This window comes from Somniosus microcephalus, chromosome 30 (assembly GCF_052327205.1).
Source record: "Somniosus microcephalus isolate GS21.2 chromosome 30, FLI_Smic_1.0, whole genome shotgun sequence".
In the NCBI taxonomy this organism is placed as follows: domain Eukaryota; kingdom Metazoa; phylum Chordata; class Chondrichthyes; order Squaliformes; family Somniosidae; genus Somniosus; species Somniosus microcephalus.
In genome coordinates this window covers 18,480,615-18,506,485 of record NC_141016.1, presented here as the reverse complement: position 1 = coordinate 18,506,485, position 25,871 = coordinate 18,480,615, and the positions used below count along the sequence as shown (strand labels likewise).

At 49.6% G+C, this 25,871-nt stretch overlaps 1 protein-coding gene across 2 annotated transcripts in view; it reads right to left on the bottom strand.

Annotated features, from left to right (window-relative positions):
* The window catches only part of tacc1 (transforming, acidic coiled-coil containing protein 1), a 232,938-nt gene that overhangs the window by 184,517 nt on the left and 22,550 nt on the right, over positions 1-25,871 (bottom strand). The window contains exon 1 of one of the 2 annotated variants that reach the window (XM_085971167.1): positions 18,141-18,330. The exons of the other annotated variant lie outside the window; for it this stretch is intronic. Coding sequence (XP_085827293.1) covers positions 18,141-18,208 — 68 coding nt within the window. The 5' untranslated portion in view covers positions 18,209-18,330. Of the gene's footprint in view, positions 1-18,140; positions 18,331-25,871 lie in introns of those variants that run through there. 2 annotated transcript variants of the gene reach the window in all.

Genomic DNA, 25,871 nt, shown 5'->3' with positions numbered 1-25,871 from the left:
GGCCTTGGGGATTTATCGGCCTTCAATCCTGTCAATTTCCCTAACACCATTTCCCTACAAATACTGATCTCTTTCAGTTCCTCCCTTTCATCAGACCCTATGTTCCCCGACATCTCTGAGAGGTTATTTGTGTCCTCCTTTGTGAAGACAGAATCAAAATATGTATTTAAGCGGTCTGCCATTTCTTTGTTCCCCATTATAAATTCCCCTGATTCTGACTGCAAGGGACCTACGCTTGACTTCACCAATCTTTTTCTCTTCACATATCTATAAAAGCTTTTACAGTCAGTTTTTATGTTTCCTGCAAGCTTACTCTCATATTCTATTTTCCCTTTCTTAATTAATCCCTTTGTCCTCCTTTGTTGAATCCTAAACTGCTCCCAATATTCACGTTTACTGCTTTTTCTGGCCAACTTATATGTCCTCTCCTTAGATCTTATGCTATCCCTAATTTCCCTTGTTAGCCACGGTTGAGTCACCTTTTTTGTTTTATTTTCATGCCAAACTGGGATGAACAAATTCTGTAGTTCATCCATGTGGTCTTTGAATGTTTGCCATTGCCTATCCACCGTCAACCCTTTGAGTGACATTCCCCAATCAATCCTACCCAACTCGCGCCTCAGACCATCGTAGTTTCCTTTATTTAAATTCAGGGTTTTGACCTGAAACATTGACTCTGTTTCTCTCTCCACGGATGTTGCCTGGCCTGCTGAGTTTTTCCAGCATTTTCTGTTATTATTTTGGATTTCCAGCATCCGCAATATTTTGCTATCGTACAACCAGCCCCTGTGGGTAATCTCTCTCTCACTCACTTCCTTACTTTTTAATCAGCTTCTTATCCAGCCTCATGCTCCAACCCTGGACTGCTGTGCATTAGTTTATTCAGACGTGCCTGGGAACAGATTGCACAGCGACCCTCGGCCAATGACTGTGCGCTGCTTCTGTTGCAAGCTCAGATTCAACACTTTCCGCGATGTTTTTGCAACGAGTTGCTTGCAATTTGCCATTTGTTTGTCAAAGCTAATTTTCCCCCAGGGCGGCACTTCAGTTCCAGCTGGCTGGTTGTTTTATTATTGTCTATGCTGCAGGCTGTCCCATAACTTTTAACACTAACCAGAGGGGATCATTGTTAATCTCACCCAGGTTGGAATCCCTGAATTTATTGAAAGGGAAATTGTGGCTCAATAGCAAGAGGCTAAAGGCTTCTGAAATATTTCAGGTGTAAATTTAGGAAGCATGCAGGGAGCTCCCCCTAGTGTCCAAGTGAGTAAAAGCAATGTAGAGTGTGGCACGGAGTCCCAAAGACTCACCTCCTGACTCCCCAAAGCCTTTCCACCATCTACAAGGCACAAGTCAGGAGTGTGATGGAATACTCTCCACTTGCCTGGATGAGTGCAGCTCCAACAACACTCAAGAAGCTCGACACCATCCAGGACAAAGCAGCCCACTTGATTGGCTCCCCATCCACCACCTTAAACATTCACTCCCTCCACCACCGGCGTACCGTGGCTGCAGTGTGTACCATCGACAAGATGCACTGCAGCAACTCGCCAAGGCTTCTTCAGCAGCGCTTCCCAAACCCGCGAACTCTACCACCTAGAAGGACAAGGGCAGCAGGCACATGGGAACACCACCAGCTCCAAGTTCCCCTCCAAGTCACACACCATCCTGACTTGGAAATATGTCGCCTATCCTTCATCAGCGATTGGAACGCACTGCCATTGAACACCTCACATGGCTCAGTTGGTAGCACCCTCAGCTTTGGGTCAGAAGGTTGTGGGTTCAAATCTCACGCCCGAGAGCAAAAATCTAGGCTGACACGCCCGTGCAGTGCTGAGGGAGCGCTGCTCTGTCGGAGGTGCTGTCTTTCAGATCAGACGTTAAACCGAGGCCCACTCTGCTCTCTCAGCTGGATGTAAAAGATCCCGTGGCATTATTTCGAAGAAGAGCAGGGGAGTTTTCCCCCGTGTCCTGGCCAATATTTATCCCTCAACCAACATCATGAAAAGTAGATTATCTGGTTATTATCACACTGCTGAGTGGGAGCTTGCTGTGCGCAATTGGCTGCTATATTTCCTACATTATGACAGTGACTACATTTCAAAAGTACTTCATTGGCTGTAAAGCGTTCTGGAATGACCTTGAGGTTGTGAAACATGCTCTATAAATGAAAGACTTTCCTCAAAGCTGCTACACAAGATCAAACGAGGCCAACAAACTGAAGCAATCAGGTTATGCAACCCCCTTTTGGTTTTTGCTTGTTTATTATTTGCCTCTCATTTCATGCAGTTGCTCCTTTATCTTTCTGCAGACTCTAGCGTGAAGGAGGCAGGTGGATCCAGCCGCTGGTCTTATCTGTCAGAAGATTGTATGTCAGGCCTCTGGGATCCAGCTCATCTCTCGAATTTCTACCTCACGTAAGTAACAGAACCATCTGCAATCTCACCAGCAGCATCTAAAAATCAGGTCATTTCATAGGAATAGGAGGAGGCCATTCGGCTCCTCGAGCCTGTTCCGCCATTCAATGAGATCACGGCTGATCGGTACCGTAACTCCATCTACCCGCCTTGGTGCCGTAACTCTTAATATCCTTAGCTAACAAAAAAATCTATCAATCTCAGTTTGGAAATTTTCAATCGACTCCCCCAGCCTCAACAGCTTTTTTGGGGCGAGAGTTCCACCACCCTTTGTGTGAAGAAGTGCTTCCTGACATCACCCCTGAATGGCCCAGCTCTAATTTTAAGGTTATGCCCCCTTGTATTGGACCCCCCACACGAGAGCAAATAGTTTCTCTCTATAGAAACATAGAAGATAGGAGCAGGAGTAGGCCATTCCGCCCCTCGAGCCTGCTCCGCCATTCAATGAGATCATGGCTGATCATCCAAATTCAGTACCCTGTCCCTGCCTTCTCCCCATATCCCTTGATCCCTTTAGCCTTAAGAAATATATCCAACTCCTAGGAATATATCCCATCAACTCCTTTAACACCTCAATTAGATCGGCCCTTAATTGTCTATACTCGAGGGGATACAAGACTAGTCTATGCAACCTGTCCTCATAATTGGAAGGTGGAGTTGAGGTCGAAGATCAGCCATGATCTTATTGAATGGCGGAGCAGGCTCGAGGGGCCGTGTGGCCGACTCCTGCTCCTATTTCTTATGTTCCAACCCTTTTAGCCCCCGGTATCATCCTGGTGAATCTGCGCTGCCCCCCCTCCAAGGCCAATATATCCTTCCCCGAGTGTCCTTTGAAGGTGAGCACGTGGTTTGAATATAATGTGCTCAGTAAATGGGCAGAGAGGTGATTCATGGTTAAACACAAGCCGCACGATCACCTGCCAAGAATCTTTGATCGCAATATTGGAATCCACAGCACAGCATTTTAACGGGACCAGCATCAATCAATGAGCTGGTCGAGTTCCAAGGTTAGAGGAGCCATTTCCCCTTCCTGATAGCACTTGTTCTGTTGTCCTTCCTGTAATCTGAGCCTGGAGTGATATCGTGGAACAATACAGACACTGTTTTTACGCCTACTTTTACCTTGAATATTGCTATTTTAGTTACCAGATAGCGGGCCAGATTTTTCCGCCCACTCAAACACGATGGAGGGAAATTCGAGGCCGCACGGTATCTGCCTCGTTACTTTCTGTGGGGAAAGGCTACAAATTCTCTTCACTGCCTCCCTTTGACTGTGTGGCCAAGATCCGAAGCTTGCTCAGTGGGAGGAATTCAGCGTGTAAACCTTCCACCAATAAACCTTCATTTTCGTGTCTGAAAAATATGCTGCCGTCTCTCTTTTTTTTCCCCTTTCTCCCACGTGACGATGCTCACGGGGCCCAGAAGTACCGCATGGCCGAGGATCCGTTTTGGTCTGCAGGCCGAGGATCATGAAGCATTTTAATGAGAACTATCGTCGGAACTCGAACTTGGACCGGGGTGGGGGAGGATCCCAAGTTCAATCTCTCGCTCGGAGGGCGAGGCAGCACGAGGTCACACAGTTGGGACTCAGTATTCCTCAGTCTTGTGAGGGGGCCAAAGTTCGAGCCCCCGGTTACCGCTCTCATCGACCCCCGTGCTGTGCAGTCAACGGACGGAGGAGGGTAGGATTTTGTCGCCGATGCTTTCCCTAGCTGAATAGCAGGCTTACGCTCATTTCACGCTGACAGCACTGCCTTTAGGGTGCGGTGCCAGACAGCCACAGTACCTAACCGTCAGGGGAGTGAGGAGCTTTAAAACAAAATGTAGGGGGTACAACAACAACAACAGCAACAACTTGCATTTATATAGCGCCTTCAATGTAGTGAAACGTCCCACGGTGCTTTGCAGGAGCGTTATCAATCAAAATTTGACACTGAGCCACATAAGGAGATATTAGGGTCAAAGAGGTAGGATTTAAGGAGCGTCTTAAAGGAGGAGAGAGAGGTAGCGAGGTGGAGAGGTTTAGGCAGGGAATTCCAGAGCTTAGGGCCCAGGCAGTTGAAAGCACGGCCGCCAATGGTGGGGCGAAGAAAAATCAGAGATGCTGAAGAGGGCAGAATTGGAGGAGTGCAGAGATCTCGGAGGGTTGCGGGGCTGAAGGAGGTTACAGAGGTAGGGAGGGGCGAGACCACGGAGGGATTTGAAAACAAGGATGAGAATATTAAAATCGAGGCTGGACCGGGAGCCAACGTAGGTCAGCGAGCACAGGGAGATGGGGGAAATCGGACTTGGTGTGAGTTCGGACACGGGGCAGGAGAGTAAAAGGAACGATCCCTGCACTCTCAAACAATTCGACTTGTCGCAAGCTGCACTGGGAGTTAACCCGCTGTGTCCACACCGCAACAATATCACTGCACAGAGTACAAAGGACAGCATTACTGGGTTCCCAATGACATTCCCCGACTCGCTTACAAAGCAGGCGGTGGGGAGGAGTCCGACCCATGACCCCAGCCCAACAGAGACACCAACCAGCATGAGCCTGGCTGCAGGACAAGTCTTTCGCTTGCTTTGTTCGCATGAACCTGGGGTTGAATAACTCGAGGAGGGGGCGGAGGAGTGAGTCAATAGATTTCTGTTCCTAGCAGGCCGAGTTCTGCTCTCAAATTATTTTATTTATTAATTGTTTTATTACTGTCGGCTGTGGCTCAGTGGGTAGCGCTGTCAGAAGGTCGTGGGTTCAAGTCCCACTCCAGAGACTTGAGCATAAAATTCTAGGCTGACACTCCCAGTGCAGTGCTGAGGGAGCGCTGCACTGTCGGAGGTGCCGTCTTTCGGATGAGACGTTAAACCGAGGCCCCGTCTGCTCTCTCAGGTGGATGTGAAAGATCCCGCGGCACTATTTTGAAGAAGAGCAGGGGAGTTCTCCCTGGTGTCCTGGCCAATATTTATCCCTCACCCAACATCACTATATTAAAAAATCACAGATTATCTGGTCATTGCTGTTTGTGGGAGCTTGCTGTGTGCAAATTGGCTGCCGTGTTTCCTACATTACAACAGTGGCTACACTCCAAAAGTACTTCATTGGCTGCAAAGCATGTCCTGAGGTGGTGAAAGGCGCTATAGAAATGCAAGGCCTTTGATTTCTCCATCGGGTACCTGAAAGAGGAAATCTCGTCAGCGGCTGAACCGCACTGAAACAGGCAGCACGGCGATGCGGCGCAGTGGCGTTCCAAGATAGTGCGGTGCAGCGCGGTGGGACACGGGCCTTCCCCTCCCCCACAGTAACCAAGAGAGGTGGCTTGCCGATCCCTGCCGTGCCGTCCGGCGGTAGCCATCAAGCGGAGGCCTGGTGCGTCCCTGCAACGAGAGAGGAAAAATCTCAGCAGGCGAGGCGACCCAGGTCTGTCTGCACAGGGGCCCCTTTCCGGACGCAAGTGGACACGTGTGGGGGAGGAATATCAAAACAAGACATGGCCACTTTCTACCCCTCAAAGTTGGAAAAAAAAAAGGACTACATCTAAACCTGCACCTCCCAAACCCGCGACCTCTTCGAACTAGAAGGACAAGGGCAGCAGGCGCATGGGAACAACACCACCTCCAAGTTCCCCTCCAAGTCACACACCATCCTGACTTGGAAATATATCGTCGATCCTTCATCGTCGCTGGGTCAAAGTTCTGGAACTCCCTCCCTAACAGCACTGTGGGAGTACCTTCACCACATGGACTGCAGCGGTTCAAGAAGGAGGCTCACCACCACCTTCTCGAGGGCAACTAGGGATGGGCAATGACATGAATCAGTCATTCATGAAAGAAAGACTTATGAAATAATACTGAGCAGCCTACGGGTGGCGCTGTCCAGGGAGAGTATAAATACTCGGCATGGGCCCAGCTTGCGCAGGACATTCTTAACAGGAACTAGTGAAGGACACAACTAGACCGCCATGTTGTAAAACAGTTGATAAAAGCTTTGTTTAGCGCTTAGACCAAGTGCCTAGTAGTTTTCTTACGTCAGACAATAAATGCAGTGAATGAATAAAAAAAATCATGATCTGGGATGTCTAAAATGTTGGATAACAACAAACTTCCCCTTTAATTCAAAGTCTGAAATAACCCATTGTCCGACAAGGTCCGAGGCCATGAGATGATCTCGGTGAAGTCCGGTTGATTGCGGAACAACTCGAAAGCGCATGCAATATTGTTTCAAAGACACCCTTCGGTCCTAACGCAAATGGATTCCAAAGCAGGGAAACCAATAACAAAGGCAAAATACTGCGGAGGCTGGAAATCTGAAATAAAAACATTAGATGCTGGAAACACTCAGCAGGCCCGGCAGCATCTGTAGAGAGAGAAAAACAGAGTTAGCGTTTCAGGTCGATGACCCTTTGCCTGAACTGGGAGAAGCTTCGCACTTACTTATAAACTGTTAAATCTCTAACGTCTCCCAGTTCTGACGAAAGGTCATTGACCTGAACCGTTAACTCTGTTTCTCTCTCCTCGGTTGCTGCCTGACCTGCTGAGTAGTTCCTGCATCTTCAGTTCTTATTTCAAGAGAACCCATAGCTGTTCAAGCGGTTCAGAACGAACTTATAAACCGCACAATAAAAATCAACCATCACTGAGAGAGGTAGAGCGAGATTAGATTATGCGGCAGTATCGAAGCTGTGAGTCTGGCCCAATTTAAAAAATAAACTCCGTCGAATTGGCGTTAGTGGAGGATAATTAGCGACCTGAGTTCAGGTAGCTGTGAAAAAGCAAGCACAGGTTGCTGCATCACCTGAGGGGAGGGAAGCTAGATAAAGGGGAAAGGAATCAAAGGTTATGGTGATAGGGTGAGATGAAGAGGAGTGGAAAGAGGCTTATGTGGAACGTAAACAGCAGCACAAATCTGTTGGGCTGACTGGCCTGTATCTGTGCTGTAGAAACATAGACAAATAGGAGCAGGAGTAGGCCATTCGGCCCTTCGAGCCTGCTCCGCCATTCAATATAATATAAAATTCTAACAGGACTAGACAGACTAGATGCAGGAAGGCTGTTCCCGATGGCGGGGGAGTCCAGAACCAGGGGTCACAGTCTAAGGATAAGGGGTAAGCCATTTAGGACTGAGATGAGGAGGAATTTCTTCACCCAGAGAGTGGTGAACCTGTGGAATTCTCTACCACAGAAGGCAGTTAAGGCCAATTCATTAAATATACTCAAGAAGGAGTTAGATATATTTCTTAAGGCTAAAGGGATCAAGGGGTATGGGGAGAAAGCAGGGACCGGGTACTGAATTTGAATGATCAGCCATGATCGCATTAAATGGCGGAGCAGGCTTGAGGGGCCGAATGGCCTACTCCTGCTCCTGCTCCTATCTTCTGTGTTTCTATGATCATGGCTGATCCTCTATCTCAATACCATATTCCCGCTCTCTCCCCCTACCCCTTGATGCCTTTTGTGTCTCGAAAACATAGACTCGAGGTAATTCTCCATGTAACTCCTCAAGTGGATAACTGCCTTGCAATCTGTTCCCACGCATCTACTTTCTAAGCATTAATACCAAAATGGGAAACCCAGCTGGTGAAAGGGAGAGCGTGCATTTATGTAGCACCTCACTGCTTCTCTCAGAAACATCCCAAAGCGCTCCACATACGGTGAAGTGCTGGCAAGTCCGGCTCGTGCTGGCAAGTCGGGCAGACTGTTGCCGTTTTGTACACGGCGGTGAGGCGAAGGAACAGATAGGGACGCAGGAGAAGGATGAACGCTACAGACGGACGTTTGGACCCAGCTGGCCAGCCCCAGAGTTAACCCGAGGGTTGAACGTTGGCCAGGACTCCCCGGGATCTTTCACCTCCACCTGAACAGGGCCTCGGTTGAACGTCTCGTTCAACAGACAGCGCCGCCCATGATCCAGCGCGTCCCCCCTCGGGCCTACATTGAACGGGCAGCCTACATTATGTGCTCAGATGCTGAAGCGCAACTTCAACCCGCAACCTTCTCGATTCAGAGTGTAGGCCTACACAGACCCTTAGTTTTGAATTTTGAATTTCGATATATATTGAAATGCCTTGCCAGGCCAAAAGTTTTTTTTCAATGTGAAATAAAGTTGTCACTGATAAGGGACTTGGGATTTGCTTTGGTAGACAACAGAGATTAACAAACCCCCTTAGTTTTGCAGACATGGCGTGTCTGATGACTTTTCGGAGGTTAAAGGGGAGAGGTCAAACCTCAAGTTTTGAAATGCAGAATACGGCGTAACTCCTGAACCGTAACTAAATGGTTTTCTGCCACTTTTGTAAACTTTAGGAGTGAATGAACAATTTTGGGGCTGTGATGAAGACAAACTAATGGATAGCGACACAGGATGAGTTAATGTGAACGTCTGACTGCTCAAACAGCTCAGACCAACATTAAAAGGAACATTTCACTATCTCTGAATGATTGATTTACTGCAAAGGGCAAGGAAAGCTGTATAAAGCACAGTGGCTAAAGAATATCAGCACTGCAGTCAGAAGGTGGTGTCTTGGCCAGTCATCTCGCCCAAGAGGATCAGGCTGCAGTCGGGGGAAGGAGGGGCCTGGCCGGTCTTTTCGCTTACGAGGACCTACAATCAAAGCTGGACTGATCATCTGCGGCTGGTTGTCTGTATGATTTCTTGTAACATTATTGGTGAACCGCTTGAATAGTGGTTGGGGTTTTGAATCTGGCTTAGGAACAATAAAAGGTTAAAGACAGAACCCGTGTGTCTGGTGTCATTTCTCATGAGTCTCAAGTCCGAACTCTCGAGTTGGACGGGGCGAGGGGTAACTCCCCATGTCTTACAAGAGAGGAGAGTGCTACCAACAGAGCCAAGCCGACACCTCACTCCTTCTATATCCATCTGTGAGCTCCCTCTTCATTCCTTCAAGCCTGTGATTATGCTGCTGTGTTCTGCCCACTCCTGGCAACATGAAGCTATTGGTCATCATTGCCAGTGATCACCGCCTCCCCAACGCAGTCCGCCCCACCCAATTGCAGCTCTGCAAGGGAACACGTGGGTGTGCAGATGCAGCAAGCCATTAGGAAGGCAAATGGTATGCTGGCCGGGTGTGCAGATGCAGCAAGCCATTAGGAAGGCAAATGGTATGCTGGCCTTCATTACAAGAGGATTTGAGTACAGGAGTAAAGAAGTCTTACTCCAATTATATAGGGCCTTGGTGAGACCACACCTGGAGTACTGTGTACAATTTTGGTCTCCTTACCTAAGGAAGGATATACTTGCCATAGAGGGAGTGCAACGAAGGTTCATGAGATAGATTCCTGGGATGGGGGGACTGTCGTATGAGAAGAGATTGAGTAAACTAGGCCTGTATTCACTTGAATTCAGAAGAATGAGAGGGGATCTCATTCAAGCATACAAAATTATTACAGGGCTTGATAGGGTGGATGCTGGGAGAATGTTTCCCTTGGCTGGGGAGTCCAGAACCAGGGGCCACAGCCTCAGGATAAAGGGTAGGCCATTCAGGACTGAGATGAGAAGAAATTTCTTCACACAGAGGGTGGTGAATCTTTGGAATTCTCTACCCCAGAGGGCTGTGGAGGCTCAGTCATTGGGAATATTCAAAACAGAAGTCGATAGATTTCTGACTAGTAAGGGCATCAAGGGATATGGCGATAGGGCCGGTGAATGGAGTTGAGGCAGAAGATCAGCCATGATCTCATTGAATGGCGGAGCAGGCTCGAAGGGACGAATGGCCGACTCCTGCTCCTATTTCTTATGTTCTTATGTTCTTTTGATGTAACACACTATATAGGGTGGGAGGGAACGAGCCACAAATGTATCTGGGCTCTCTTGGGGCCCTCGACTTCCCTGAGCCTCACTCGCACCGTCCATTATTCTATATTTGAAGCAAGAGTGGGAGGCGGACTGCACAGAGCTCCAGTGCACGTAAACCACATGTCTAACCGAAACTAGGGCATTCGCTGTCATCGTAGCAACTGGTTGCTAGGGGGCTCAATCTGCTGAACTGCACAAATGCCACCAGATCTTTCCTCACATGGCACAGCTCGTGGGACTCAGTGTTGAACCTGCTCGAATTAGAATATTTCCATCATAAAATCATACTTTGCAGAAAAGAACACACTGATGCAGAAGAGAAGACTGTGAAATCGTAAAATAAGATGCCCATTCGAGACCTCTGCACAGGATGATCCCGGTGGCAGGATTGGGTCATTGCAAGCAGCAGATTGCATTTCTATAGCGCCTTTCATGACCTCAGGACATCCCAATGCGCTTTACAGCCAATGAAGTACTTTTTGAAGTGTAGTCACTGTTGTAATGTAGGAAACATGGCAACCAATTTGCACACAGCAAGCTCCCACAATCAGCAATGTGATAATGACGAGATCATTTGTTTTTGTGATGTTGATTGAGGGATAAATATTGGCCCCAGGACACCAGGGAGAACTCCCCTGCTCTTCTTTGCAATAGTGCCATGGGATCTTTTACATTCACCTGAGAGAGCAGACGGGGCCTCGGTTTAACATCTCATCCAAAAACGGCACCTCAGACAGTGCAGCACTCCCTCAGTGCTGCACTGGGAGTGTCAGCCTAGATTTTTGTGCTCAAGTCTCTGGAGTGGGACTTGAACCCACAACCTGCTGACTCACAGCCGTCACCTGAACGCAGATGTGGTGGTTATTTTTAGCCCATCATCGCCCCCCACACCCTGTCCTCTCCTGAAGGTATTGCCTCCTGTTGGGGGTATAGTTTGACAAGTCTCTCTCCAAAGCTTTGCCCCACAAATCCATTCTTCATATTCCAGCCTACAGAGTGAGTTAGGGCGGGATATTTTGCCTTGAGAAGCAGCACAACGTATAAGATTCTGAGGGGAGATTGTTTTCCAAAACTGGAGTGTCTAGAACTAGGGGGCACAGTCTCAGGTTAAGGGGTCAGCCATTTAAGACTGAGATGAGGAGGAATTTCTTCACTCAGAGGGTTGGAATTCTCTACCCCAGAGGGCTGTAGATGCTCCGCCGTTGAGTATATTTAAGACAGAGATCGATAGATTTTTGGACTCTAAGGGAATCAGGGGATATGGGGATCAGGCGGGGAAGTGGAGTAGAGGTTGAAGATCAGCCATGATCCTATTGGATGGCGGAGCAGACTCAAGGGGCCGAATGGCCTGCTCCTGCTCTTACGTTCTTATGTAGTGCATCCTGATCCTGTTCTAACTCAACTTCCACAGGCACGCTCTCCGGCGGCAGTTACAGGGTAGCACAGTGAAGCAGGGACCCTGGTTGATCTTGCTCTCTCTAGCCTGGAGATGCTGAATCAGGCTGAAACAAATGCCGCACAGAGCAGGAGTCAAACCTGGGGACTTCTGGTCTGTATGGCTGAGCTTTGCAGCGTCCTAACCACCAGGCCATCAGGGGAGTTAGGCGGCTATAGTTAACATAGAAATATAGAAGATAGGAGCAGGAGTAGGCCATTCGGCCCCTCGAGCCTGCTCCGCCATTCAATGCGATCATGGCGGATCATCCAAATTCAGTACCCGGTCCCTGCTTTCTCCCCATACCCCTTGATCCCTTTAGCCTTGAGAAATATATCCAACTCCTTCTTGAATATATTTAATGAATTGGCCTCTACTGCCTTCTGTGGTAGCGAATTCCACAGGTTGACCACTCTCTGGGTGAAGAAGTTCCTCCTCATTTCTGTCCTAAATGGCCTACCCCTTATCCTTAGACTGTGACCCCTGGTTCTGGACACCCCGACCAACGGGAACATCCTTCCAGCATCTAGTCTGTCTAGTCCTGTTAGAATTTTATAAGTTTCTATGAGATCCCCTCATTCTTCTAAACTCCAGCGAGTACAAGCCCAGTCGACCCAATCTCTCCTCATTCGTCATTCCTGCCATCCCCGGTATCAGTCTGGTGAATCTTCGCTGAACTCCCTCCATGGCAAGAACATCCTTCCTCAGATAAGGCGACCAAAGCTGCACACAATACTCAAGATGTGGTCTCACCAAGGCCCTGTACAACTACAGCAAGACATCCTTGTTCCTGTACTCAAACCCTCTTGCTACGAAGGCCAACATACCATTTGCCTTCTTAACCGCCTGCTGCACCTGCATGCTAACAGGGCACTAGCTTCAGGGGGAGGGTGGGGGGTGCGGGGGTAGTTGGCCATAGCTTTTTTATTTGGTTCCCGGTCTGTCAACGCCTCAATTTTAAAATTCTCATCTGGTTTTTCAAATCCCCCCATGGCCTCGCCCTCCTGATCTCTGTAACCTGCTCCACCCCCACAACCCTCCGAGATCTCTGCGCTCCTCTAATTCGGTCCTCTTGAGCATCCCCAATTTCCATCGCTCCAAATTGGTGGTCGTGCCTTCAGCTGCCTGGGCCCTAAGCTCTGGAATTCCCTCCCTAAACCTCTCCGCCTCTCTCCCTCCCTCTCTCCTCCTTTAAGATGCTCCTTAAAACCTACCTCTTCGGCCAAGCATTTGGTCACCTGCCCTAATATCTCCTTCTCTGGCTCGGTGTCAAATTTTGTTTGATAATGCTCCTGTGAAGCGCCTTGGGACGTTTGACTACGGTAAAGGCGCTATATAAATGCTCGTTGTTGTTGTTGGGGATAGCGGAGGACTGTTTATCCGAACGCTGTCAAGGACAGTGCTCGGTGCCGGGAACTGCAGTGGTTCAAGAAGGGGGCTCACCACCACCTTCTCAAGGGCAATTAGGGATGGGCAATACATGCTGGCCTTAACAGCGAGGCCCACATCCCACGAACGAATAAAACAAAAAGAAAAAGTGACCCGAGGCACTTTGTCCCACTGCTCCCCAACAAAATTAGATTTAGGAACTGACCGTCAAATCCCCACTTATTTTCAGTGGCAGTTACTGTCTGTGGGCGTAAATAATGAACCTCTTCCTCCGTGTCTCAGTAAAAAAAGAATCCCAGCCTTCAATCAATTCAGTGGATAAACAATCTGCGTCATTGCGCTTCTCAAATAACACTGAGGAAGCAGATCGATAATTCTACAGCTTCAATGTGTTTATCCATGGTCACATCACAAGAGCAGGGTTTTTTTTTTAACTTTAGTTGTGAATTGTTAAGCCCTGAATTTGCTCTTGATTTATGCTTCTTGCTGGTAGGAGACAGAGAGAGATCCTGTTTCTTGCTCCTGGGTATATATATTGCCCCGATTTTAACTCTAGCTGGATTCCTCGCTCAGGCCCAAGTTAAAATTACAGTCGGGTCTCAATTATGTCATTGGGCCACAACATGCCTATGTAATGAAGGACCCCTGTTGGGCTCCAGGCGGATGTCCTTGCTGCCTGCTCAGGAGAGCAGGTTAAAATTGCAGATGTTGCGACCATGGCGGCTCTCGGACAGTTGAGAGCCAATGGCGATTTTAACCGCCCAGCCGCCAGGTTTCTGCTGAGCGAATAGGGTTAAAACTGGCCCTCGGTCTCTAGTGTTGATAAAACTGCTGTACAATTCAGGAAAAGGGGAGCAGTAGTACAGGAGCAAAAATAATTTATTACAGCAGCAGTAAAAGGGAAAATGAAAAAAAAACACCGTATTGTAGACTCGCAGGTCACACACGGCAGTAACCCCTGACCCTTCTCTCCATGGGCCTGACTGCCTCTCCCGACCACCCCTCCCCCACTCCATCTGCCCAACAGCCCTCTCACGCACAAGGTTGTTATTATACCTGAAAGAAACGTCAGTAATACTTCCCCTGAAAGTGCGAGCCCCCTCCTCGTGTATCAGCTACCAGTAGCCCCTCCCCGGCCACACCTGTCCTTCGTAGAGTTGCCAACTCCAGCGGACCTATTCCTGGAGGCTCCATCACATGATCTCCCGCCTCCAACCGCCCCGCCCGGCCAAACAGCTTTTCTCCTCATCTCCAATATTTTTGTGAGTGAAGAAAGTGTTCAATTTTTTTTTAACGCATTTTTTTAATCTCTCCCCTCCCCCCCAACCATGATTGTTCTCCTGGATATCTCATGGCAGTGTTCAGGAGATTCATCTTCAATTCCTGGAAACTTCCAGGGTAATCCGGGAGGGTTGGCAACCCTAGTCCTTAGTAAACTCTCCCTTCACTATATTAATGTTAATAGTCTCTCCCTGTGTATGAGCTACCAGTGACCACCGCCCCCCCTCCTCTCAGCTAGACCTGCCCCTAGTAGCCTCTTGCTGTGCTCTCCGACCTGTAAACCTCTCTCCATGCTCTACCATCTAACACCCTCCACACTGCCTTTTATGGACAACTCCCTCTACACCCACCCACCCCCATACTCTGTCTGCCTCAGTGCTTTCCTTGTTTCTCTTCCCTGTGCACAGCAGAAACCATAAGCCCCAAACGAGACACCGCACAAAACAGAACAGGCATGCAACAGACCGTGAAGACATTGGTATGCTCCTGTTGCAACAAGATATTTTGGAAAAGTTCGTGGGGGGGCGGGGTGGAAACAACTTGTACCAATGGGCAACAATCGAGCAGGCCAGATACGCCTGTACGAAGGGCTGATGTTGTATTTTCAGGTTGTTTTGATGCCTGGGCCAGTGCCCAAGGGCTTCACTTCTGACCTCAGCCCAGCTGATGCACTCTGCACTGAGTGTCAAATTGCACTTTTGTACCTTAACCCCTCGTAGGACAGTGCACTTTGTCTGCTTTGGTTATTTTTAACACCAAACCCTTTCTACTGCCGTTAAACGTACTATCCGTGCAATGGCCAGACCCTTGGACTACTTGGCCTACGTCAGTATGGCTGAAAGGAGTCATTGTTCAGCTTCACATTATCAGTAATCCTGCTCAAGGTTTCTGTGAAAGACACTTTCCTAGTTCCTGGAGACTTCCAGCTCCTAAACCAGAGCTTCATCCTGCCACCTCTCTCTTTTCCCATTATTATTTGAGTTTCCTGCCCTCCTTGCACTGGCTCGTGCTACTGTACAGTTCCACAGGGCCCCGGCTATCCTCTGGTTTCCCCCGCAGGAACTCTGGCTGGTTTATACCAAACAAATTATCTGCTATGGTGCCACTGTGAGCTGCCTCCTCACTCCCTGTTCAAGCTCCTCGCCTCTCTTCCCTCCTTCCCTGATCTGAAGTGCTGATTCAGTAAGAGGTCCATCCCATCGCCATGGGCACTATAAATCCAGCACCTTCTCTTTCAGTGCTGTCTTGGCACCAGTTAACCTCCCAAAAAAGTCTAGAACCAGGGGGGGTCACAGTCTCAGAATAAGGGGTCGGCCATTTAGGACTGAGATGAGGAGAAATTTCTTCACTCAGAGGGTGGTGAATCTTTGGAATTCTCTACCCCAGAGGGCTGTGGAGGCTCAGTCGTTGAGTATATTCACGACAGAGAGCGATAGATTTTTGAATATTAAGGGAATCAAGGGATATGGGGATTGGGCAGGAAGGTGGAGATGCGGTAGAAGATCAGCCATGATTTTATTGAATGGCGGAGCAGGCTCGAGGGGCCTGCTCCTATTTCTTATGGACTGAAATGTACCTCCCCGCCCGCCCGCCCGCCCGCCCGCCCGCCCATCAACACGCCAGTTGGACTGTGATACTAAACTGGCTCGGTGCTGCCTGACCTGGAGAGAGTCCATTCACCCGAAAGCAGCCGCTGCAAATTTTGCCTTGTGATGAAAGCGTGTTTGGCTTGCACGCACACGTTTTCCCCGTCGCATTTGCCACGCGCTTTTCCAACCTTGCAAAGGTAAGGCTGCACCCAACCAGCTGCAGTCAGACCAATGCATCTTATCTGCAGTGATCGGCACGCAACACTTTTTTTAAAATTCGTTCCTGGGATGTGGGCGTCGCTGGCAAGGCCAGCATTTATTGCCCATCCCTAATTGCCCTTGAGAAGGTGGTGGTGAGCCGCCTTCTTGAACCGCTGCAGTCCGTGTGGGGAAGGTGCTCCCACAGTGCTGTTAGGGAGGGAGTGCCAGGATTTTGACCCAGCGACGATGAAGGAACAGCCGATATATTTCCAAGTCAGGATGGTGTGTGACTTGGAGGGGAACTTGCAGGTGGTGGTGTTCCCATGCGCCTGCTGCCCTTGTCCTTCTAGGTGGAAGAGGTCACGGGTTTGGGAGGTACTGCCGAAGAAACCTTGGCGAGTTGCTGCAGTGCATCTTGTAGATGGTACACACTGCAGCCACGGTACGCCGGTGGTGGAGGGAGTGAATGTTTAAGGTGGTGGGTGGGGTGCCAATCAAGCGGGCTGCTTTGTCCTTGGATGGTGTCGAGCTTCTTGAGTGTTGTTGGAGCTGCACTCATCCAGGCAAGTGGAGAGTATTCCATCACACTCCTGACTTGTGCCTTGTAGATGGTGGAAAGGCTTTGGGGAGTCGGGAGGTGAGACACTCGCCGCAGAATACCCAGCCTCTGACACTGCACTCCATCTCACTCCCTCTTGCCAAATAATAGATGTATTTTATTCTTTTTTACATAAAGTTGGTAGGGCAAATAAAAAAGTTCTTAGAGTAGGTCGTACCAGGGTAGTTAATATAGGCTGTTTCCTCCAATCGTGTTTGCTACGTTCTGGCCACTGGGAAGCAATGGGCCCATAGCTTTAATAGAGGGCTTCCACTCCTGCTATGGATGCTGGGATAGGTTTGCCTCCATAGAGAGCATTTACTTCCTCTCACTTTCCATGGAAATGCTGGGATTTACGAATATGTGTGGGATCACAACGGTTAGGCGGGGAGGTCAGGAGATGCCCATCTCTCGGGGGAAGGCTCTTGCAGAATGTGGCAGAGTTGATCAGGGTTAACGAGATCTCTCGGTCAGTCTAATCAAAGAATGCGATGTGGATCGAAAGCAAAGATCGCCGCGTCTCACACGATCATTGGCAGAGGCCACAACGCATGCCTCCATGCCCTCCTTTCACTGCATGAGAAGCCAACACAAAAAAACCTACCCTTCCAAAACAAGCTGGGGGGAAGAAAGGGTTAAAGGAGCATTAATGAGAACACAGCATCACTGAAGCAAGTGGTGGAATTACACTGGCCATGTTTGCGGTTTAAGCATGTCACCTATAATTATTAACCGATATATTCCTGCTGGGCTGTGAGTGAAAGTCTAAAAAGTTGTCTAAAGCAGTGGCTCGAATGTTTGTACTGCAAACAACAGTGTCCCCAGCTTGAAACTCCTGACAGCACAGTCGGAACAGTGTGCCTGAAACCACATCAGGCCAATAAAGCCCTGCCTGCTCGGGCCCCGAATCAGAATTCAGATCATCAATAAATGTCGTAATGCCCCAACTATCAGGAAATCTGGGGAGGGGGCGGGGTGATGTGTCCAGAAACCTATTCCTGCGACGAAATGGACACAGAACATCAAACAGGAAGAGGGCAGAGCAGGCCTTCTTGCTTTTGAATGTTTGAAACAAGAATTGAAAAGAAAAAAGGGACAAGCGAGGGAGCAGCGACACGGAATCTTTTCGGATCAGAGAAAGCTGACCTTCGTCAAGCTGACGAACTGCGACACCCATCCATCATCGATCCGCCAGTGCCAACTGATGTCGGGCACCGCGCTCCCCCGTCCTTAGATTATTAAAACATGGACAACGTTTCAAAAATAAACAATGTGGCCCACAGTCACCAGAACAGATGAAAACCACATTTGATGCACTTTTGTGATAGACTTGTGCGCAGTGGCCTTGCAAAAATGACATGAAAAATAAAGAGAGACAGACAGACAGACAAACAGTTACTCTGGCTGTATTTCAATTTAAAGAGGAAGGGTGACTTACATGCTTGTCCTCTGTTTGAGGGGTCTCAGCCCGCCCTTGTGCTGATTCTGTGACTGAATCCCTCCCATTCTCAAACTTTTGTCAGTGCTCGCAGATGCGCCGGTGACATTGAGGCAGGCACAGCACACACAGGCAGCTCTTGATACTGCAGTGGGACTGCAGCCTCCTGCATTGATCGCGCAGGACTCCCGGCTGCTGAACTCTTGCCAGCCTCTTCATCCAATCACACGCCATTAGCGTCCCAGTCCACACTGCACAGAGCTGGACAGCAGGAAAAAAAAAAGCCCCAATAGGTTTGAAGTCGCTTGTAAGGAAATTAGAGAGTCTGCAGGACTTGGCTTGTGTGTGTGTGGGGGGTTTAAAAAAAAATCCTGATCCAGATGACTGCAATATTGCCAAAAGGCACTTGTGTTCAAAGCTGGTGCTGTAACAAAGTAAAGGACTGGCCGGGGCATTCCAGGGCACGCTATTCTTCACCAAGGGGATGTTTGCTGACAAGGATGTGTTTGTTTTTTCTTGCTCCTGTAGGGGCTCTCCACCTCGACGTGAAAATGAGCTCTCCCAGAAGCCGCATTCCTACACATGCACTGCAAGGAACAGACAGCCGGCACGGCCCAAGACTTGAGTGAAGTGCATAATTAGGAGATTGCTTTTGCAAAGTGCTCGGCCAAGTTTCGGGGAATTTCGGGACCCTGTTATTGAGCACCGCTGTGTTAATTGAAAGGAAGGCAGTGCAAATCTCCAGCCCAGCCCCGGCTTTTATTACACATTGAAAGCTCTTGTGCTAGATAGAGAACGGCAGGTTACATTAAGTGATGTTGGCGTTCTCTTCTAAATTGAGAGATGCAGGCCACAATGAGTTATATTACTGGATAGTTTCTAGGCATTATTAGTCTGGGGTTCATTTTGATAGTACTGAGCCGCTTAAAGCTGGTAGTCAAAAGAAAAAGGAAGACTTGCATTTATTTAGCGCCTTTCACAACCACCGGACGCCTCAAAGCGCTTCACAGCCAATGAAGTACTTTTTTTGAAGTGTAGTCACTGTTGTAATGTAGGAAACGCGGCAGCTAATTTGTGCACAGCAAGCTCCCACAAACAGCAATATGATAATGAACAGATCATCTGCTTTTGTTATGTTGGTTGAGGGATAAATATTGGCCCAGGACACCGGGGATAACTCCCCCTGCTCTTCTTCGAAATAGTACCACGGGATCTTTTACGTCCACCTGAGAGAGCAGACGGGGCCTCGGTTTAACGTCTCATCCGAAAGGCGGCACCTCCGACAGTGCAGCACTCCCTCAGTATTGCACTGGGAGTGTCAGCCTAGATTTATGTGTTCAAGACCCTGGAGTGGGACTCGAACCCACAACCTTCTGACCCAGTGAGCAAGGAGTGCTGCCCACTGAGCCACAACTGACTGTTTTTATCTTTGCAATGCTTACTAATTTCAATATAGCCAATATTAAAAAGGGTGACTGTACATTTAATACGTGACTGTTAAAGAGGGATTAAACTCTAATAAGTTTAACCCTGACATATATTTGAGGACTGAAAGGAACCCATTGGAAACATCCTATGTTGTGGGCCGCTGTTCACTAGGAGCGAGTTGGAAATTGGCCCAATGATGAGGGCACTTTCATCCCGTTTGGGCTGAACCCGTGACCCAGAGGTGAAAGTTCATTCCTCCAGTTATGAAGCACTTGAGAAATCCTTTGACTGAGAGGTGGATCAGTATTTGCATTCCTGCCATCCTGCATCACATCATTGCCGTCCTAGAATGCTTTGGGTGGGGACTAGGGAGTCGTGAAAGGCTCATTGTACAAGCTCGGCTGTCTGACGCATTGTTCGGGCATTCTATGGGAGGCACTCTCCTTTAATATCAGCACTGAACACAAATCACTTGGAAATGACTGGCCCGGAGGATTATAACATTGTAGTGCAGTTAGTTTGTAAATTAGCCAGGCAGGGGGAAGGCAGATAATGAACAGAAGGCCTGTGTTTGTGTGTGTGTATCTAGGAAAGTACCACAGATGTGATGCCATCTGTTAGGAATGATAAGGCCAATGGAATCCACAGGAACTCCCACTGGACCACTCCGGACTCATTCATAAAAAAAGTCAAGTTAGTTGACGTGGGCCTGTCCCTTTAACAAAGTGTTGCCGTGCCAACACAGAATGCCTGCTCTGCATACACGTGTCTTAATTGCCAGTCCCCTGCAATAGTGTTCCTGCAGGTGATGGGCAAAAGGCTGCTTGTTGGAAGTGAATTCACAAGATTCAGTGCTCACCACTTCCCAGCAAAACTCATTCGTCTCGGCAGCACGTGTCCACAGAGGGTTCTTAAAGATGGGGGGGAAAATGGTTTCCAAACCATCACTAGACACCCCCAGTGAAAATGGACACCTGGCCTAAAGTGGACTCCCGCCAACGTAGTAAAAGAAAGAACTTGCATTTGTATAGCACCTTTCACAACCTCAGGGTGGTCTTAACAGCCAATGACGTACAGCCACTGTTGTAATGTAGGAAACACTGCAGCCAATTAATGCACAGCGATGTGATAGTGACCAGATCATCTGCTTTAGTGATGTTGGGTGAGGGATAAATATTGGCCAGGACACCGGGGAGAGCCCCCCTGCTCTTCTTCGAAATAGTGGTCATGGGATCTTTTACGTCCACCTGAGAGAGCAGACGGGGCCTCGGTTTAATGTCTCATCCGAAAGATGGCACCTCAGACAGTGCAGCACTCCCTCAGCACTGCACTGGAGTGTCAGTCTAAGATTTTGCATTCAGGTCTCTGGAGTGGGGCTTGAACCCCACGACCTTCTGACCCCGAGGCGAGAGGGCCGCCCACTGAGCCACGGCTGACATCTTCTCTGAAGCTTCAGCAAAACAAAACTTTCACCTTCCAAGGTGACCTTCAACCTTCTTCAAATCAACGGAGGGCAAACGAGGGCCCTTTTGTATTATTTGAACTCAAAGCAACGGCTTCATTCTCACCATTTGCCTATTTGAAAAGAGTTTCATTGGGCAGAGCATAAACATCTCTTTTCATTTACGCAGGATGACTCCTTTTTTATTATTTAAAGCTTCAGCGTGGACCGTGAGCTGGGAGGTACATAAGAACATAAGACGTAGGAGCAGGAGTAGGTCATTCAGCCCCTCGAGCCTGCTCCGCCATTCAATAAGATCATGGCTGATCTGATCTTTGCCTCAACTCCACTTCCCTGCCCGCTCCCCATAACCCTCGACTCCCCTTACCATTCAAAAATCTATCTATCTCCACCTTAAATGACTCCGCCTCCACAGCTCACTGGAGAAGAGAATTCCAAAGATTCACCACCCTCTGAGGGAAGAAATTCCTTCTCATTTCTGTTTTAAATGGGCGACCCCTTATCCTAAAATTATGCCCCCGAGTTCTAGATTCCCCCACGAGGGGAAACACCCTCTCAGCATCTACCTTGTCAAGCCCCTTCAGAATCTTCTATGTTTCAATAGGACTAGACAGACTAGATGCAGGAAGGATGTTCCCGATGGCCGGGGAGTCCAGAACCAGGGGTCACAGTCTAAGGATAAAGGGTAAGTCATTTAGTTCAGAGATGAGGAGGAATGTCTTCACCCAGAGAGTGGTGAACCTGTGGAATTCTCTACCACAGAAGGCAGTGGAGGCCAATTCATTAAATATATTCAAGAAGGAGTTGGATATATTTCTTAAGGCTAAAGGGATCAAGGGATATGGGGAGAAGGCAGGGACAGGGTACTGAATTTGGATGATCAGCCATGATCTCATTGAATGGCGGAGCAGGCTCGAGGGGCCGAATGGCCTACTCCTGCTCCTATCTTCTATGTTTCTATGTTTATCCCCTCTCATTCTTCTAAACTCCAATGAGTATAGGCCCAACCTGCTCAACCTTTCCTCATGGGAAGGTACATGGGAACTCTTTACCCTGCACTGCTAGGGCTGAAGTCTCACACCTGTGATTTCCCCGCCGTGCGGAGCTCTCGGTATTAGTCAAGTCCCTGATGTGGACACTCAGATGATGAGGCAGGTCAGGAAGCCCCATCGTCGGTGCTCTTGCACACCACATAGTGGCCAGTGTTAGAACGGCACGAACAGGAAGCAGCCGGCAGGCTTTCTTGCCGTCAGCGCACGAAGGAAAAGACTTGCATTTCTATAGCGCCTTCCACAACCTCAGGACGCCCCACAAGCACGTTACAGCTTCTGTTGTGCAGTCACTGTTACAATGCAGGAAAGCATGCAGAGCGATAGGGGGAGAAAGTACATTTTAAATGCCAAAAATATATATTTTTATATATATATATATTCAGCTTTTGGATACAGCTCATCTGCTGCTGAATGTGTACAAGATCATTTTGAAAAAATGTTCAGGTTATTTAAAAATAGTACTCAGAAAATATCTAGAACAACAACAACAACGTGCATTTATATAGTGCCTTTAACGTAGTAAAACATCCCAAGGTGCTTCACCGGAGCCATTATCAAACGAAGTTTGACACCGAGACACACAAGGAGATATTAGGGCAGATGAGCAAAAGCTTGGTCATAGAGGTAGGTTTTAAGGAGTGTCTTAACATACATAGAAACATAGAAGATAGGAGCAGGAGTAGGCCATTCGGCCCTGCTCCGCCATTCAACGAGATCATGGCTGATCATCCAAACCCTAGCACCCGATCCCTACACCGACAGCCATCCCACCGAAGCCTTATCCCCGTAACCCCACGTATTTAATCCCCCCTAACACTAAGGGTTAATTTTTTTTTATCATGGCCAATCAACCTAACCCACACATCTTTGGACTGTGGGAGGAAACCCACGCAAACACGGGGAAAATGTGCAAACTCCACACAGACAGTCACCCGAGGCCGGATTTGAACCCGGGTCCCTGGCGCTGTGAGGCAACAGTGCTAACCACTATGCCACCGTGCTGGTGGAAAGAGAAGCGGAGAGGTTTAGGCAGGGAGTTCCAGAGCTTAGGGCCCAGGCAGCTGAAGGCACGGCTGCCAATGTGGAGTGATTAAAATCAGGGGTGTTCAAGAGGCCAGAATTGGAAGAGCGCAGATGTCTCGGAGGGTTATGGAGCTGGAGGAAATTACAGAGGGGGGCGAGGCCACGGAGGGATTTGAAAACAAGCCTGAGAACAGCAGAGTGCTTTTTAATTGCTGGTGTTCTGAGGATAAAAGGCAATTCAATTTGTTGTGTTAAAACTGTTTGAAATTTCATTTTCGATACTGAAGCCCTGCCGCAGTCCTCATTGGGTTAAAATGGTGATCAGTCGACAGCACTGATTAGCAGCCTTCTCCCCGAGGGGAGGTGAAGCATATTTATAGATCTGTAGCTGCTGCTGCAGGCCAGGTAGCGAGGCTGTGAAATAGTGTCGTCACTCTGGCTCTGCAGTGAGGCTGCATGCCTTTACTGGCGGCTGACAGCACAAGCTGTGCAGATAAAGCAAAGGTGAAGCTTGGGATCATTCCTTTCCTCCTACTTACTGCATCATAAATACGGAGCAGTCCAGAATAACTGAAGCCATAAAGAACTAAAATGAGCTCCCACAGTCAGAAATAGTGAAGCGAAGGAGAAGAGCCTGGCCTAGAAATTGAGTGCCCTTAGCGCCGATTTTGCGGCGCTAGAGGGCCTAGCGCTGCATTTGGCGCCGGCGCCGAAATTGCCTGGGGCCCTTACGCCGCGGTAGACCGGTAGCGCTGCGCCGGCACCGATGACGTCATCGGTGTGCGCAGCGTCCCGGTTGCCATGACGACGGGCCCCAGCGCCGAAATTCAGTTGCGGCCGCCTCGCCCGTGGCAGCCGCAACTAAGACTCTGGCAACCGAGTCTTCCCCGAGTTTGCGCCGGCGCATTAAGGTCGCGCGGCGGCCGGCCGCTTTCCCGTCGGCTGCCTGGCCGCACCTCCCTCCCCGGACTCCTCCACCCCCCCCCCCGCGGAACAGATGCGTCTGGCCTGCAAGCCCGGCACTTGTCCGAGGTGCCGGGCTCATTTTTTCAATATTTGAACGGACAGCGGGCGGGTGCAGGCAGCTCCTCCTTAACTGAAGGAGGAGGCCTGCACTTCCCCAGCCTGCCGCACCGCATCGGGTGCCGCAGCGCCGGATTAGCGCCGCAATTCGGCACTCAGCGCCCATTGGGAGGCGCTCACGCCCGCCAGTAGCGCCGGCAGCCGTCTGGGCGCGGCGCTACTGAATTTTTGGCGCGCGCAAGGGAATTAGCGCCGGCGCTAAATTTCCGGCGCTAAAGCCCTGGCGCGGCGTCAACTCAATTTCTAGGCCCCTGTCTCATAGAGGCCAAGGGCTAAAAATTCAGTTTGGGGCGCCAAGCTCGCCTGGGCGCCGGAATTACCGCTGCGCGCTGAGCCACTTGCGCCATCCGGATATTCAGTTTCTGCGCCCCAAATGGAAGCGGGCCGCTAAACGAGGCTTCCCGCGCCCCGCTTGGGGCGCTGAAACTGAATATCGGCGCGCTAAGGGCCGCAGCGCCACACGCTGCGGCACGGCAGGCTGCGGTACTGCAGGCCTTCCTCCCACTGTTAAGGGGGAGGTGCCTGCAACAGCGCGATCCCCGCTCGCGAGTGCCGGCAAATGAGCCCGGCACCAAGGAGAAGTGCCGGGCTCTCGGGAAACAGCCGGCAATGCCGCGGGGGGGGGGGCGTGTAGGAGGCCGGGGACGGAGGTGCGGGCAGGCGGGCGCCGAAAAAGCGGCCGGCCACACCTCCACCTTAACTAGCGCCACTACCGCCACAGGTAGGCACCTGTGTACCGGTCGCTATTTGCGGCCGTCGCCGATGAGGCGGGCGCAACCAAACATGGCCATCGGGGCGATAGCGGGGCGCTGCGCACACCGATGACGTCATCGGTGGCGGCGCAGCGCTACAGGCTAACGCCGCCATTAGCGCCCCGCTAAATATCGCGGTAGGTGTGGCCAGTGGCGCAAAAGCCACTGAGTGCCCTCTTTGGGCGCAAACTGGTGGCGCAGGCCACTGAATTTCTAGGCCCAAATATTTCATGATGACGCCAAGGACCGATAGCAGCTCTTATTTTGGAGGCATCTTGTTATCTGTTCATTCCAAACCTCATTAGAAAGAAAGACTTACATTTCTATAGCGCCTTTCACGACCTCAGGACGTCCCAAGGTGCTTTACAGCCAATGAAGTGCTTCTTTTGAAGTGGAGTCGCTGTTGTAATGTGGGAAACGCGGCAGCCAATTTGTGCACAGCAAGATCCCACAAACAGCAATGTGATAATGACCCAGATGATCTGTTTCTGTGATGTTGATTGAGGGATAAATATCGGTCAGGACACCAGGGAAAACTCTCCCCCCCCCCCACCTCGCTCTTCTTTGGAATAGTGCCACGGGATGCTTTACATCCACCTGAGAGAGCAGAGACGGGGCCTCGGTTTTAACGTTTCATTCGAAGGACGGCACCTCTGACAGATGCAGCGCTCCCTCAGCACTGCACTGGGAGCGTCAGCCGTGATTATGAGCTACGAGTCTCTGGAGCGGGACTTGAACCCACGGCCTGTCTGCCTCAGAGGCGAGACTGCCACCCACTGAGCCACGGTTAGATTCTGACGGCTTAACTGATCATCATCCTGCTCCCCTGTCCCTCTGAGTTACTCCAAAACTACCTGAGCAATTATCGCAGGAACTTTGACCATTTCTAAAGTTCTTGGGTTTAAAAGTTTAAAAAGTTGCTGTATCCCCC